Consider the following 13,937-nt stretch of genomic DNA (forward strand, 5'->3'; position numbering starts at 1 on the left):
TTATTGCTGTTTTTACCTGTTATAACAAAGGAAAACCTCAAACTCTTATGAAGGAGAAAAAATACTGGCTGTGTGTGTAGACCTATTTTTAAATAAAACACAGAAGAGGAGACAAAACACTGGTGTCTGTAGACCGACTTTGAAATAAAACCCTGAACTATTCAGGTATATTTGAGTCCTTCCCTTATTTGTGGAAAATCTATCAAATAAAAAGAAAATGTTTCGTTGTTCGCAAATTTCGCACCACATATCAGGCATACAGGTAAGCCTGCATCGTTAGTCGTGAAAGCAAATTAATCTGTCCACGCTGAATTAAACCCTCTATTTTCCTCAGACTTTCCATTTTTTGGATTTATCCATGGTTAGCTTACTGGGGGGGTCGGAAACTCCAGATTAGCCACTTGCAGACGGCAGGGAGAGGCGCGGGGTGTGACGTACTGTATATTTTAGTTGATGAAATATTTTTGTTGACTAAATATTTTAGTTGATGAAATATTTGTTCATTTCAGTGTCACAGTATGACACCGATCTCCAAAATAAGAGAACATTTTCAAAAGTTAATAAATAAAGGGAGCCGCAGCTGATTGGCTAAAGAGCCGCAGGTTGCCGACCCCTGGGTTAGGGAGAAGCACTATAGTCTCGTCGGGCCCTAGCCCTGGATTTCCTTTTTTTTTCATTTACATACACATAGTACATACATATAGTACACATTAGAGTATAGTATACCTGCAGTAAATAATAGTATATATAATAGTATATAGTACATAATAGTGTATACAACACATATATAATGTGATATGAGATATATAGTACATGATATATACAATATAATATAGTACCATAATATATTATATACTGCAAATATAGTTCAATATAATATGCAAATTAATTATAATATGATTATATAATGTAATATGATATAACGTACAATACAGTATCATACGTATTTTTTTTTAAATTAATATGCAATTAAAGCTCTTCTTCCCTTCTGTACCTATCAAAAATAGATTTTTTTTGTCTAGATTTGAATTGATTTATGTTTTCACAATATTTTAGTTCATCCTCTCTAGCCCCATTCCACAGGGTGGCTCTGTAAGAGGAGATACACATTAGTCTCCTACAGTAATCACACCTCTCAGACTGTTATGTCTCCAGTAGATTCAAGACTGTTTATCGTCATGTGCACAGTTAAACAAGACAGTTTGCCATACAATGAAAATCTTACTTTGCTAGTCCGCCCTTCACACAAAATCACACAATACTTAACTAAAAACATATTTAAATACAAGCGAGTGCTAGAAAATAAGGTACAAATAGATAAATAATATATACAAGGCACAGTGAGTAACATTGCACGTTCCGATCAGTATTTACATGTAAAAAAAAGTGTCGGATGCACCGATGTGAAAATTGTGGCCGATACCGATAACCAATATTAATATTGATGTTCTGGCCGATACCGATATTTACCGATGTCGATATCTCTGTATAGTAAACACTTTTTTATAATAATCAAATAAAGAGCTATTTTCCAAAACGCATTTTTTTTTTTTTTACTTTTGTAACTTATTTTAAGAACTATTTAAGACCAAAACATATATATATATATATAAGAAATTACAAAATAATAATAAAAAAATTATATCGGCCCTATTTTTATATTGGAACGATACCGATGTGTAAAAATAAAAATAAAAATGACCATATCGGCCGCTATATCGCGCACCACTAGTCTTTAGTGATTCATGGGTCCTACCTCTCCGAGCGAGACTGCTCCACCAGCAGGGCTATGAGGGCGATCATCTTCTCCAGAGCGGCAGGCCGGTACTTCTCCTCAGCCAGAGACAGGATGTCCTCCTCCTCGTCCTCCTCCTCGCCCTCCTCCTCCGACAGCACCTCCACCTGGGGCTGAGAGGGGAGACGCTCCTAGTTACTCACCATGACGTCATCACAGATAACCTAACCCACCTAGGTCCACTAGGGACTGGGAAGGAGGGGGGGTTACTGCATTCTCGAGATAGCCCCACTAACAGGATCTGGCCGGTACTGCACCTTCTGACTCCCAATATGCCTTTTCCAGCCAAAATACAGCGCTGTGATAGGATATTAACACTTTGACTGCCGGGACACGTCTTTAGACGTCTTTGCTGGCCATGCTAAAGTTGCCGGGGGACGCTGTACAGCGTCCTTATATCAATATTTCAAAAATCTGCGAGCGGATTCATATTCCCTCTCCGCTGGCCTGAGATCAACCAGCAGGACCCACTGAGCTCTCTGGCGGTTCAGGAGCGCCATCTGGTGGCCGATCGGCGCAATCGCCACACAGGATCTTGAATAGAGGTTGTCATGACGACCGTAGTACTTCCGGGCGCTCGCTATGGTTCATGGGACTCTGGCTCGTCACGCTACACGGTGATCGATTGGCAATAACTCGATAAACAACATGATTCGGACGTATATACCATTATACAAGCTGGAGATGGACCGGGTAAAAATATATCCCATAATGATAAAATTTCTACTCGACGATGATCGCCCAACGGCGCGCGGAGACTGGGGTGAGTTTCAGCGTGTAACGTTACCGTCTTAGATACTAACTGCTATTATCAACATTTGACCCACATTAGATGATTGGTATAACGCTGCCCACGGAATTATAAACGCCCCCTCGCCCATCCGGTCAACATCAGATGACGTGTAGTAACTTCTAGAAGTACGTCTAGTTGGAATTTTTTATATCGCGCTGATTGCCATCAAACTGTATTTCATCATCAATATAATGCATTTGGGGCTATATATCACGTTCTGGAGAAAGCTGCAGAAAGAGATGAAAACATACTTATACTTTAGACCATACTTTACTATGAATATGTGAATGAAAAGTTTAACGTTGCTACACAATGAACAATACATATAGGACTTTGAATGGGCCCTAATAATGGCAATGTAGCAATAGAATTTAAAAAGTTATAGCCCTGCAAAGAAGGGGACTTTCTCCATAGACAAATAGCACTGGCAATCTATGGTATATCATTAATTTAACCCAAGGCAACCAAAGTGTTAATATATAAAAAAAAAAAAAAAAAAAAAACGAAACAAAAACAGTGAACAGGAGGTCTATTTGTATTAAAAACAATAGATTGTTTTTCATTTAAATGTCTGGAAGAGATCAAAAATAAAAATGTCATGATATTTCCATTGCCTTTTTTTGTTGTTGATTTAAATGTTACTGATTGTGTTAAATGGGCATATAATATCGTCTCATATCGATCGCAGGCACCTGAATCGAATCGTATCGTATCGTATCGTGAAGACTTTGTGATATCGGAAAATATCGTATCGTTGTCCAAGGAATCGATATCGTATCGTGATGAACCTGGTGATTCCCACCCCTACCAGCTACCATGACATCATCACTGATGGACAGGAAGCAGCTCCACCATGACATCATCACAGATGGACTCACGTTCTCGGGGCCCTTGGTTCCCATGTAGAAGTGCACCATGATGGAGATGGCCTGCAGGGACAGCAGGAACTGACTCTGTGGAAACAAAGATGGCAAATAATCATGACATCAGGCCTCGTTATCGAGATCTTTATCAATAATATCCATGTTTTTATTTTATTTATAAATATAAACATGACCCGTCTATATAACGTTGAGGAACAAATTATATAGACGGGTAATGTTTTGAACAACTAACGTTACGTTTAGAATGGAATGAATACATGGGTCGGGAAAGATAGTTAGCTCAAAGCTATTCCGGCCAGTTTATCAACTTCCTGTCATTTAGAAATATGATTTTATAGTGAAAATCATTACCAAAACGTCCGGAAAAACCTCACGGGAGCATAATAGACCGTCATACAAATGTACAAATGCTATAAGGTGGCAAGAAATGCACTATAAACAATACTTTATGCATCGGCAAAGATAGTTAGCTCAAAGCTATTAAGGCTAATGCTGGCTAACAACAGAGGCTAGCGCAAGAAATGACGCCGCAAAGTATTGTTTATAGTGCATTTCTTGCCACCTTATAGCATTTGTACATTTGTATGACAGTCTATAATGCTCCCGTTAGGTTTTTTCCTGACGTTTTGGTAATGATTTTCACTATAAAATCATATTTCTAAATGACAGGAAGTTGATAAACTGGCCGGAATAGCTTTGAGCTAACGGATCTTTGCCGATGCATTCCATTCTAAACGTAACGTTAGTTGTTCAAAACATTACCCGTCTATATAATTTGTTCCTCAACGTTATATAGACGGGTCATGTTTTGTAAACTAACGTTATGTTTAGAATGGAATGAATACATGGGTCGGGAAAGATAGTTAGCTCAAAGCTAATCCGGCCTGTTTAACCACTAGCTTCTGTTAGCTAATGCTGGCTGAGCAAGGAAACTAACAGTAAACGTTTTTACATGAAATACAGCCCAAAAACCCTGCTGACAAACGTTTGCTTATTAAATACATTCTATACTATAATAATACAAACGTTTCATTGCCTCTCTGTGACGACAAAGTTGTTTAAATAAGGGGAGAAAAGTAGCTAAAACCAATGTATTTGGATGGGAGTGGGACAGGAAGTGCCATTGGCAACCGGAAGTGGCTACATTCAGATTGTGCAAGTGGAGAATTGTACAGAGTTTCCTCAAACTGAAATTCATGGTCACTCACATAGAATTCAATCCGTTTAGACTTTCTAGTCTAGCAACGTTCGAGACAGGGGAGGGGAGAATTGACGGGAGAATTGGCGAGGCGAAATTGGGATGGGAGAAAAAGTGGACCCAAAAAAAAAAACCTTTCATTGCCGCACTACTAAACGGTTAACCCTTTCACTGCGACAGCACATAATGTTAACCCTTTCACTGCCACATGACAAAGTGTTAACCCTTTCACTACCACCCTACATAAGGTTAACCCTTTACTATCACACTACAGACGGTTAACCTTTCACTACCACACTACAGAAGGTTAACCCTTTCACTACCACACTGCAGAAGGTTAACCCTTTACTATCACACTAGAGACGGTTAACCTTTCACTACCACACTACAGAAGGTTAACCCTTTCACTACCACACTGCAGAAGGTTAACCCTTTACTATCACACTACAGACGGTTAACCTTTCACTACCACACTGCAGAAGGTTAACCCTTTACTATCACACTACAGACGGTTAACCTGTTCACTACCACACTGCAGAAGGTTAACCCTTTACTATCACACTACATACGGTTAACCTGTTCACTACCACACTGCAGAAGGTTAACCCTTTACTATCACACTACAGACGGTTAACCTGTTCACTACCACACTGCAGAAGGTTAACCCTTTACTATCACACTACAGACACTTAACCTGTTCACTACCACACTGCAGAAGGTTAACCCTTTACTATCACACTACAGACGGTTAACCTTCTGCAGTGTGGTAGTGAAAGGGTTAAGGACCTTGTGCGTCTTTTCCCTGGAATTACTTAGAAGCAACCAAACTAGGGATGCACGATAATTATCAGGTCGATAATTATCGGGCCGATATCAGCAATTATGACGTCATCCCGATAAAATTATTGATAGCTCCGATAATATATAATATATTTTTTGGTTAAAAAAATGCGGTGTGGGTGGATTGGGATGAAGGGCGTTTGTTTTTACTGGAGGCTCCTCCCGTTTTGCCAGTACTGTGGTACGACTGATAGCGTGTGGTTTAGGAAGAGGGAGTTTTTCACAAATCCAGCGCTCCCTTTCTCATGCCTGGCTGTGATGTAGTCACGTAACTTTCAGAAGCAGCGCGGATAGGAAACAAACATGGCGTCAGTAGTGTGGGACCTTTTCAAAGTTTCAGAGGAAAACAGTTTGCTTGCTATTTGTAACAAATGCAATGCAGAAGTTCCACGAGGAGGGAAAAGGGCAACAAGCTATAACACATCCAACATAATAAGTCACCTGCAACATCACCACCGCTACGATGGTGTGTTAAAAACCTAGCCCCTTTCGTGACTGATGCAACCCTTGGTTGAATACGCAGTCACTTATTGCTCCGTAGTAGCCAGGTTAATTTGCACCACCAAGCACTGCTTAAAAGCTAGCGGTGGGTCCAAAATATATCAGATATAAATTTCAAAGGTACCCAGCATTCCATTAGGGTTTCACACAGACACACACGCGGCGGGGTTTGAAAGCTTGGCGTTGCTAATAAACATTTTAAATCATTTTTATAAACGAGTAAAAAAAATCACTGAGGTAGCCTTCGCTAAAATGGCTGCTTCCGCATTTTACAGTAGGAGCGCTGCGATTGCTGGGCGCACCAGACACGTGACAAAGCAGCCAGCAATCACAGCACGTAAGTTTCACCACAAACATATGGACCTGTGATGTTTGTTTGGTTTATTTAATTCTTTTTGAGGCGTGCTGTCCTACAAATGCCAAGTAATAGTTGTTTCATGGACCAAGACCACAACAGTCTCCTTTCCTATAGCGTCAAATGTTTTATCTGCTGACAAAGCACAATAACTGTTGGTTTTTAGTTCACTCATTGTTCAGGGAAACACATCGTTAATGACATTGACGGATTGTGAATTTTGTGATCGACTCAAATTATATTTATTTGGAAAAATAAATATACCGGTAGTCACTTTATTTGAAGAGTCAAAATTGTTCTCTTGGCTTTGTTTTGTTCATAGTAGTAACGCTCATGTCATGATAAATCTGGTTAGGTCAAAACTACAGGAATATACATAAAAAAAGAAAAATTATAATACAATAAATATATATAATCAGTTATCGGTATCGGCCTTGAGGAGCAGAAAGTTATCGATACAGAAAAAAACAAAAAAAAAACGATATTCATATTCAAAACGGTATAAAAAGGGAATGTACGGGTGAAAAAATTATCTGTTTTTTGCACGTTGACTGGAAGCAACTCGCTGACACTCGACGGCGTTATTAGACCCATAGCTATACTATAAAATATAGGTTTAGCTCTACAAACTACAACTACGTTTACATGGGGTTAATGGACGACAAGGCCAGGTCACTTCCCGGAAGGGGCGTGGCACTCAATGTGTTAAAAACGAAGGTTCGAACGTCCGTTCGAAAAAACCCTGACGAAGTTCGAATCCCAAAAACAGCCTCACCTCCTCCTCGCCCATCTTGGCGAACTCGTACAGAAAGGCGAAGTACTCCGTGAGGTGCTTGCTGTGGGGCTTGACGCCGTGCTCCATGATGGACAGCAGCGTCTTCACGAAGCGCGTCACGCACGACCGGCTGCCGATGTCCTCCACCGGACCGTCCATGTCGTCAGAGCTGTGGGGAGGGGGGGGGGGGGGGGGGGGGGGGGGGGGGAGAGAGAGGGAGGGGGGGGGGGGAGGAGAGAGGGAGGGGGGGAGAGAGAGGGAAGGGGGAGAGAGAGGGAGGGGGGGACAGAGAGAGAGAGACAGAGGGGGAGAGAGACAGAGAGAGATACAGAGAGAGAGAGACACAGAGAGAGAGACAGAGAGAGGGAGAGACAGAGAGAGAGAGAGAGACAGAGAGAGAGAGAGAGAGAGAGAGAGAGAGACAGAGAGAGAGAGACACAAGGGGGAAGGAAGAGAGACAGTGTGAACAGAGGAGTTTTATGGGGAAGGAGTCATTTTTATATTCTGCAGTCTGCCGCCCAGTGACCTGACAATTGTAATCAGTGCCGTTAGATTCAAGTCCAGCCTAAAGACATAGCTCAAAAGGTACAATAATTAACCCAGATACTCCGCTAAAAGGCACCCTTACATGTTTTTATGCGTCTATGTTGTGTATATGTGATGTCATGTCATGTCATGTCTGTATGATGCATGTCTAAGCATCTCGTCGTCGTCGTCCCCCCCCCTACAAGGACCACAATGGAAATAAGCTCTGAGCTGTTTTGTGTCCCTCCTTGGCTATGCTTCTGCCACGTGTTATTTTATATATTGTCACATAAAGTAATTCATTCATTCAGAGCAGGAAAGGCCTGATCAGGGGTCAGAGTTTCTGGGGAACGATGCTTTTCATTAAAAGGAACAAGACAACATCGTAGGGCTGAGCCTTCGTTCGTTACGTTGGCATTCGAATTCTAAATCAACATTCGAATTTTTAAATACATTTTTTTCTCTCTATTCATTCTGTTTAAACCAATGGGGTTTTTCTTCACAGTTGCAGATAAACTAGATTAGGCTACACTAATATTATAGTATAAAAAAAACTGATGAGTTATATTCATTAAAGAAAGTCGATTTAATTGATTTAGTTGGGCTGCGGCTTCTCCCTGGGCTGGGTCTGGGGCTGGAAAGTTGATTTAATATTTAAAAAAAAAAAGACTTATTTAATCAGATTAAATCACTTTATTCAAATTGAGGATTTAGTTTGAGGATATAAAAAAAAATTAAAAGATTTAAAAAAAATAAGATTAAAAAAAAATGAAGAACGAAGGTTCGAACGTCCGTTCGAAAAAGCCTGACGAAGTTCGAATCCCTTAAAACAGTTTGTGGCCAACTAGCTAGGTTAGCTGGTCAAATACTCCACGGTCACGTGAGAGCATCCGTGTGATTTAGCACTAAATGGTATATATGATCAGTTGAACATCTGTTTACACACAGTACATACAGTAAATGTACAGCACATGGATAGGACTTCATCTATAAAATATGTAACAACATTTATGACGTAATGTCATCTGCGGCCCGCCGACGGGCCGCTCGGGCTAAAGAGGTTAATTAATAGTTGCGATTTCAATATCGATCAAAATAATCGCCATCGATCATGATTTTTGCCATAATCGAACAGCCCTACTGGACAAGTCGTGCTGTACATCCTGTGGAGGAAACATGGAGCTCTCGTCTTCATCCTACCTCAGCCCCTCAGAGAACATGTCTTTAAACCCTCCCCTCTCCTCCATTTGGACCCATCCTATGGGACTCCCCCTCCCCCACCTCCCCCCCCTGCCGACTATAAAGGAGTCCTTCCCTCGTCATTCTAGGTTCTATTTCCGGGTCTTGTAGCGGATAACCTAGAATGGGACCCACACAGCCATTATCTCTAACGATCTTGTAATGTATTGATCAATCTGGCTAATAAATCGCATTTAACCGGATCCATTTGACTGAGTAAGTTATTCGTGATATTCATTATCCACAACAATAATGTTGGGTTTTCGACACGGCGCCCCCTTTAGGCCAGGAGGTGACAGGAGAGTAGCCAGAACAACAGAACCACGTACCCGTCCTCCATGCCGGGCTGCAGGTACAGGTGAGCGTGGACCGGCCTCAGCCTCTGGATCACGTGGATACACAACCTCTGGAACATCTGGAGGAGAGAGACGAGAGGTCACGAGAGGTCACGCGTCTCCTACGCGTCTCGAGTACAAGCGCTAAATAACAGACCGTCGCAAATAAACTTGATTCATGTTCCGTCTCGTTACAGACCTGAAATCTGCTCAGAGGACACTACGGTAGCTGCTCTCTGCTGCCCTCTAGAGTCTAGTGTCTTCACTACAGTCTCTCTGCTGCCCTCTAGAGTCTAGTGTCTTCACTACAGTAGCTGCTCTCTGCTGCCCTCTAGAGTCTAGTGTCTTCACTACAGTAGCTGCTCTCTGCTGCCCTCTAGAGTCTAGTGTCTTCACTACAGTAGCTGCTCTCTGCTGCCCTCTAGAGTCTAGTGTCTTCACTACAGCAGCTGCTCTCTGCTGCCCTCTAGAGTCTAGTGTCTTCACTACAGTAGCTGCTCTCTGCGGCCCTCTGGAGTCTAGTCTCTTCACTACAGTAGCTGCTCTCTGCTGCCCTCTAGAGTCTAGTGTCTTCACTACAGTCTCTCTGCTGCCCTCTAGAGTCTAGTCTCTTCACTACAGTAGGTGCTCTCTGCTGCCCTCTAGAGTCTAGTCTCTTCACTACAGTAGCTGCTCTCTGCGGCCCTCTGGAGTCTAGTCTCTTCACTACAGTAGGTTCTCTCTGCTGCCCTCTAGAGTCTAGTGTCTTCACTACAGTAGGTGCTCTCTGCTGCCCTCTAGACTAGAGTCTAGTCTCTTCACTACAGTAGCTGCTCTCTGCTGCCCTCTGGAGTCTAGTCTCTTCACTACAGTAGCTGCTCTCTGCTGCCCTCTAGAGTCTAGTGTCTTCACTACAGTAGGTGCTCTCTGCTGCCCTCTAGAGTCTAGTGTCTTCACTACAGTAGGTAACCTGCTCATTGGGAGCAGTTAGGGGTACAGTATTGGCGCTTTTCCACTGCATGGTACCTACTCTACTCTACTCTACTCTACTCTACTCGGTATTTTCGGTTTTCCATTACCAAAGTACCTGGTACTACCTGGTACCAGGTACTTTTTCGGGTACTTTTTTAGTCCCTGCTCGACTCTGGTTCCAAGCGCGAGCCAAGCGGGTAGAACTGGTACCATAAATGTCACGTGAAAAACTGCAGACCACTGATTGGTCAGAAGAGAGACGCGTCACTGTTTGGAGAGTCTGAACGAAAACAGAACGCCGCCATCTTGAATGTCTCGCATAGGATTTCATTATGGTTGCAGCAGGCACAAGTTCAATAAACAAACAATACAGTCACTGTGTATTCTGCCTCATTTATTGATTAAACAAAACCGACGTCAACACAATTTGCCACCGAGCAGAGAGTTTAGTCTCGCAAAAAGATCGCTGACTTGTTAAGGCTTAAGCTTATGTTGTGCTGATGTTGTGCTAGCGTTTTTGCATGGCTATCGTACATAGCGCGATCAATATAACTCGCTATTGATTGTTTGTATGAGTAACGTTAATGCTAATAGAATAGACACAACGTGAGGTAATCACCATCCATTTTAAACCGGTTATTACCTAATGCTAACGTTAGCAAATAGACGCGACTGGTAACGTTACAGCTTGTTAGCCTAATGCTAACGTTAGCATAGACAGCCTAGCTAACGTTAACGCTTGTAGAATAGACACAATGAGAGGTAACGTTAGCGTTATCAGAATAGACACAACGAGAGTCTCGTTAATGTTGTTATTGATTGATTGATTGAAAACTGTGTTTTACTCTGGCTTGCGCCTACTAGCTCATGACACGGACATAGCTATGCTGGAGCTCTCACAGAGCTATGGAGCTCTCAGCTGTACACCAGCAGCCCCGCCTCCCCACACGGAGACAAACTGAGTACTTTATTTTAGTACCTGCAGTGGAAAAGGAACGAAGTACCAGGTACCTAAAGCGAGTAGAGTAGAGTAGAGTAGAGTAGGTACCATGCAGTGGAAAAGCGCCATATGTGTGTGTGTGTGTGTGTGTGTGTGTGTGCGTGCATGTGTGCGCGTGTCCACATGCTAAATAGTCTGAGAAACGACTCACCTGTCTGACAATCTGATTAGGGCACTTGATGAGGATCTGCATGGGCCACCAGTTATCATCCGCCATGCGATCCAGAAACCACTGGCATGAAGAAGATATTAAGGATATTTAGAAGGAGACTTTGTGATTTCATCACAATGAGTGATATTATCAGATGTAATATCAGATGGATCACTATGGTAACTCAGACGTAGTTATCAGATCACTATGGTAACTCAGACTTAGTTATCATATGTTATCAGATGTAATAGATGGATCACTATGGTAACTGTTTACCTCGCAGGCAGCCTGGCTGTTGTTAAACTGTTTGGTCAGGAGCTCGATCCACTGCAGCATGGTGGGCTGTCAACACACAACACACACGTTAGTGTCAACACACAACACACACGTTAGTGTCAACACACAAAACACACGTTAGTGTCAACACACAACACACACTTTAGTGTCAAACACACAACACACACGTTAGTGTCAACAGACAACACACACGTTAGTGTCAACACACAACACACACGTTAGTGTCAACACACAACACACACGTTAGTGTCAAACACACAACACACACGTTAGTGTCAAACACACAACACACACGTTAGTGTCAACACACAACACACACGTTAGTGTCAAACACACAACACACACGTTAGTGTCAAACACACAACACACACGTTAGTGTCAACACACAATACACACGTTAGTGTCAACACACACACGGTCAGGACTGTATTGTTAACACGGTCAGGACTGTATTGTTAACACACGGTCAGGACTGTATTGTTAACACAAGGTCAGGACTGTATTGTTAACACGGTCAGGACTGTATTGTTAACACAAGGTCAGGACTGTATTGTTAACACGGTCAGGACTGTATTGTTAACACACGGTCAGGACTGTATTGTTAACACGGTCAGGACTGTATTGTTAACACAAGGTCAGGACTGTATTGTTAACATGGTCAGGACTGTATTGTTAACACACGGTCAGGACTGTATTGTTAACACAAGGTCAGGACTGTATTGTTAACATGGTCAGGACTGTATTGTTAACACACGGTCAGGACTGTATTGTTAACACAAGGTCAGGACTGTATTGTTAACATGGTCAGGACTGTATTGTTAACACGGTCAGGACTGTATTGTTAACACGGTCAGGACTGTATTGTCAACATGTTTGTAATGTTTGTCTGTTGACATGTTTGTGATGTTTTTCTGCCAACATGTGACTGGTTGTTGTGCATTCAGTTGAATTAAAGAGGTACAACATGAAACAGTCTATGCACCGGAGGAATGCATTTAACTAACATATTGATCTGTGCAAAATTTGGTCGGCGAGAGATTCTTAAATTCAGCATTGGTTAATTTTCCATCCATCGCCCAGCCCTATCCATTCCTTACACAATCTACTGGGACGCACTTAATGTACATGCGTGTATTAACGTTACCTTCTCCTTGGAGTGAATGAAAGTCTCGAGGACAAAAGAGGTACTAAGCTGAAATTGAAAACAAAAACAAAACATTAATAGTCATTTTAAAATACAAGTATTAACATTTGACAAGCCTTGCGCACTGAAGAACCATAAATGTTTTGAAATATTTTGAAACAGCCCATGTATTTGCAGTTGGATTGTAAAATAAATCCAAATCACTTGGGAGTGTGAATGTGATATATCTCTAGAAAGTACTCAACCTCTACTGTCTTTAACTATGAATGAAGACATCACTCTAACTTACCATCTTTAGATAATAAAGTTCTCAACCTCTACTGTCTTTAACTATGAATGAACACAACACTAACTCACCATCTTTAGATAATAAAGTACTCAACCTCTACTGTCTTTAACTATGAATGAACACAACACTAACTTACCATCTTTAGATAATAAAGTTCTCAACCTCTACTGTCTTTAACTATGAATGAACACAACACTAACTCACCATCTTTAGATAATAAAGTACTCAACCTCTACTGTCTTTAACTATGAATGAACACAACACTAACTTACCATCTTTAGATAATAAAGTTCTCAACCTCTACTGTCTTTAACTATGAATGAACACAACACTAACTCACCATCTTTAGATAATAAAGTGCTCAACCTCTACCGTCTTTAACTATGAATGAACACAACACTAACTTACCATATTTAGATAATACAGTACTCAACATTTACTGTCTTTAACTATGAATGAACACAACACTCTAACTCACCATCTTTAGATAATAAAGTACTCAACCTCTACTGTCTAACTATTAATGAACATTCCAACCCGTTTCCCTCTGAAAACGTAACTCTTTCTTATTCTTGAAATTATATTGTATGATGTCGAGTTTATATTCTACTGTGATGTGTTGAGTTTATATTGTGGTGTTGAGTTTATATTGTGGTGTTGAGTTTATATTGTGGTGTTGAGTTTATATTGTGGTGTTGAGTTTATATTGTGGTGTTGAGTTTATATTGTGGTGTTGAGTTTATAGAGTTTATATTCTGGTGTTGAGAGTTTATATTCTGGTGTTGAGTTTATATTCTAGTGTTGAGAGTTTATATTGTGGTGTTGAGAGTTTATATTGTGGTGTTGAGTTTATATTGTGGTGTTG

At 41.3% G+C, this 13,937-nt stretch overlaps 1 protein-coding gene across 1 annotated transcript in view; it reads right to left on the minus strand.

The window, feature by feature from the left end:
* Nucleotides 1-13,937, minus strand: part of usp34 (ubiquitin specific peptidase 34) — a 245,563-nt gene that overhangs the window by 61,746 nt on the left and 169,880 nt on the right. Inside the window, 7 exon segments of the mRNA XM_084319311.1 lie at nucleotides 1,757-1,908; nucleotides 3,467-3,541; nucleotides 7,142-7,310; nucleotides 9,235-9,320; nucleotides 11,343-11,423; nucleotides 11,619-11,684; nucleotides 12,784-12,831. Of these exon segments, the coding sequence (XP_084175437.1) occupies nucleotides 1,757-1,908; nucleotides 3,467-3,541; nucleotides 7,142-7,310; nucleotides 9,235-9,320; nucleotides 11,343-11,423; nucleotides 11,619-11,684; nucleotides 12,784-12,831 (677 nt within the window).

This window comes from Notolepis coatsorum (assembly GCF_963971535.1).
Source record: "Notolepis coatsorum genome assembly, chromosome: 7".
NCBI lineage: Eukaryota > Metazoa > Chordata > Actinopteri > Aulopiformes > Paralepididae > Notolepis > Notolepis coatsorum.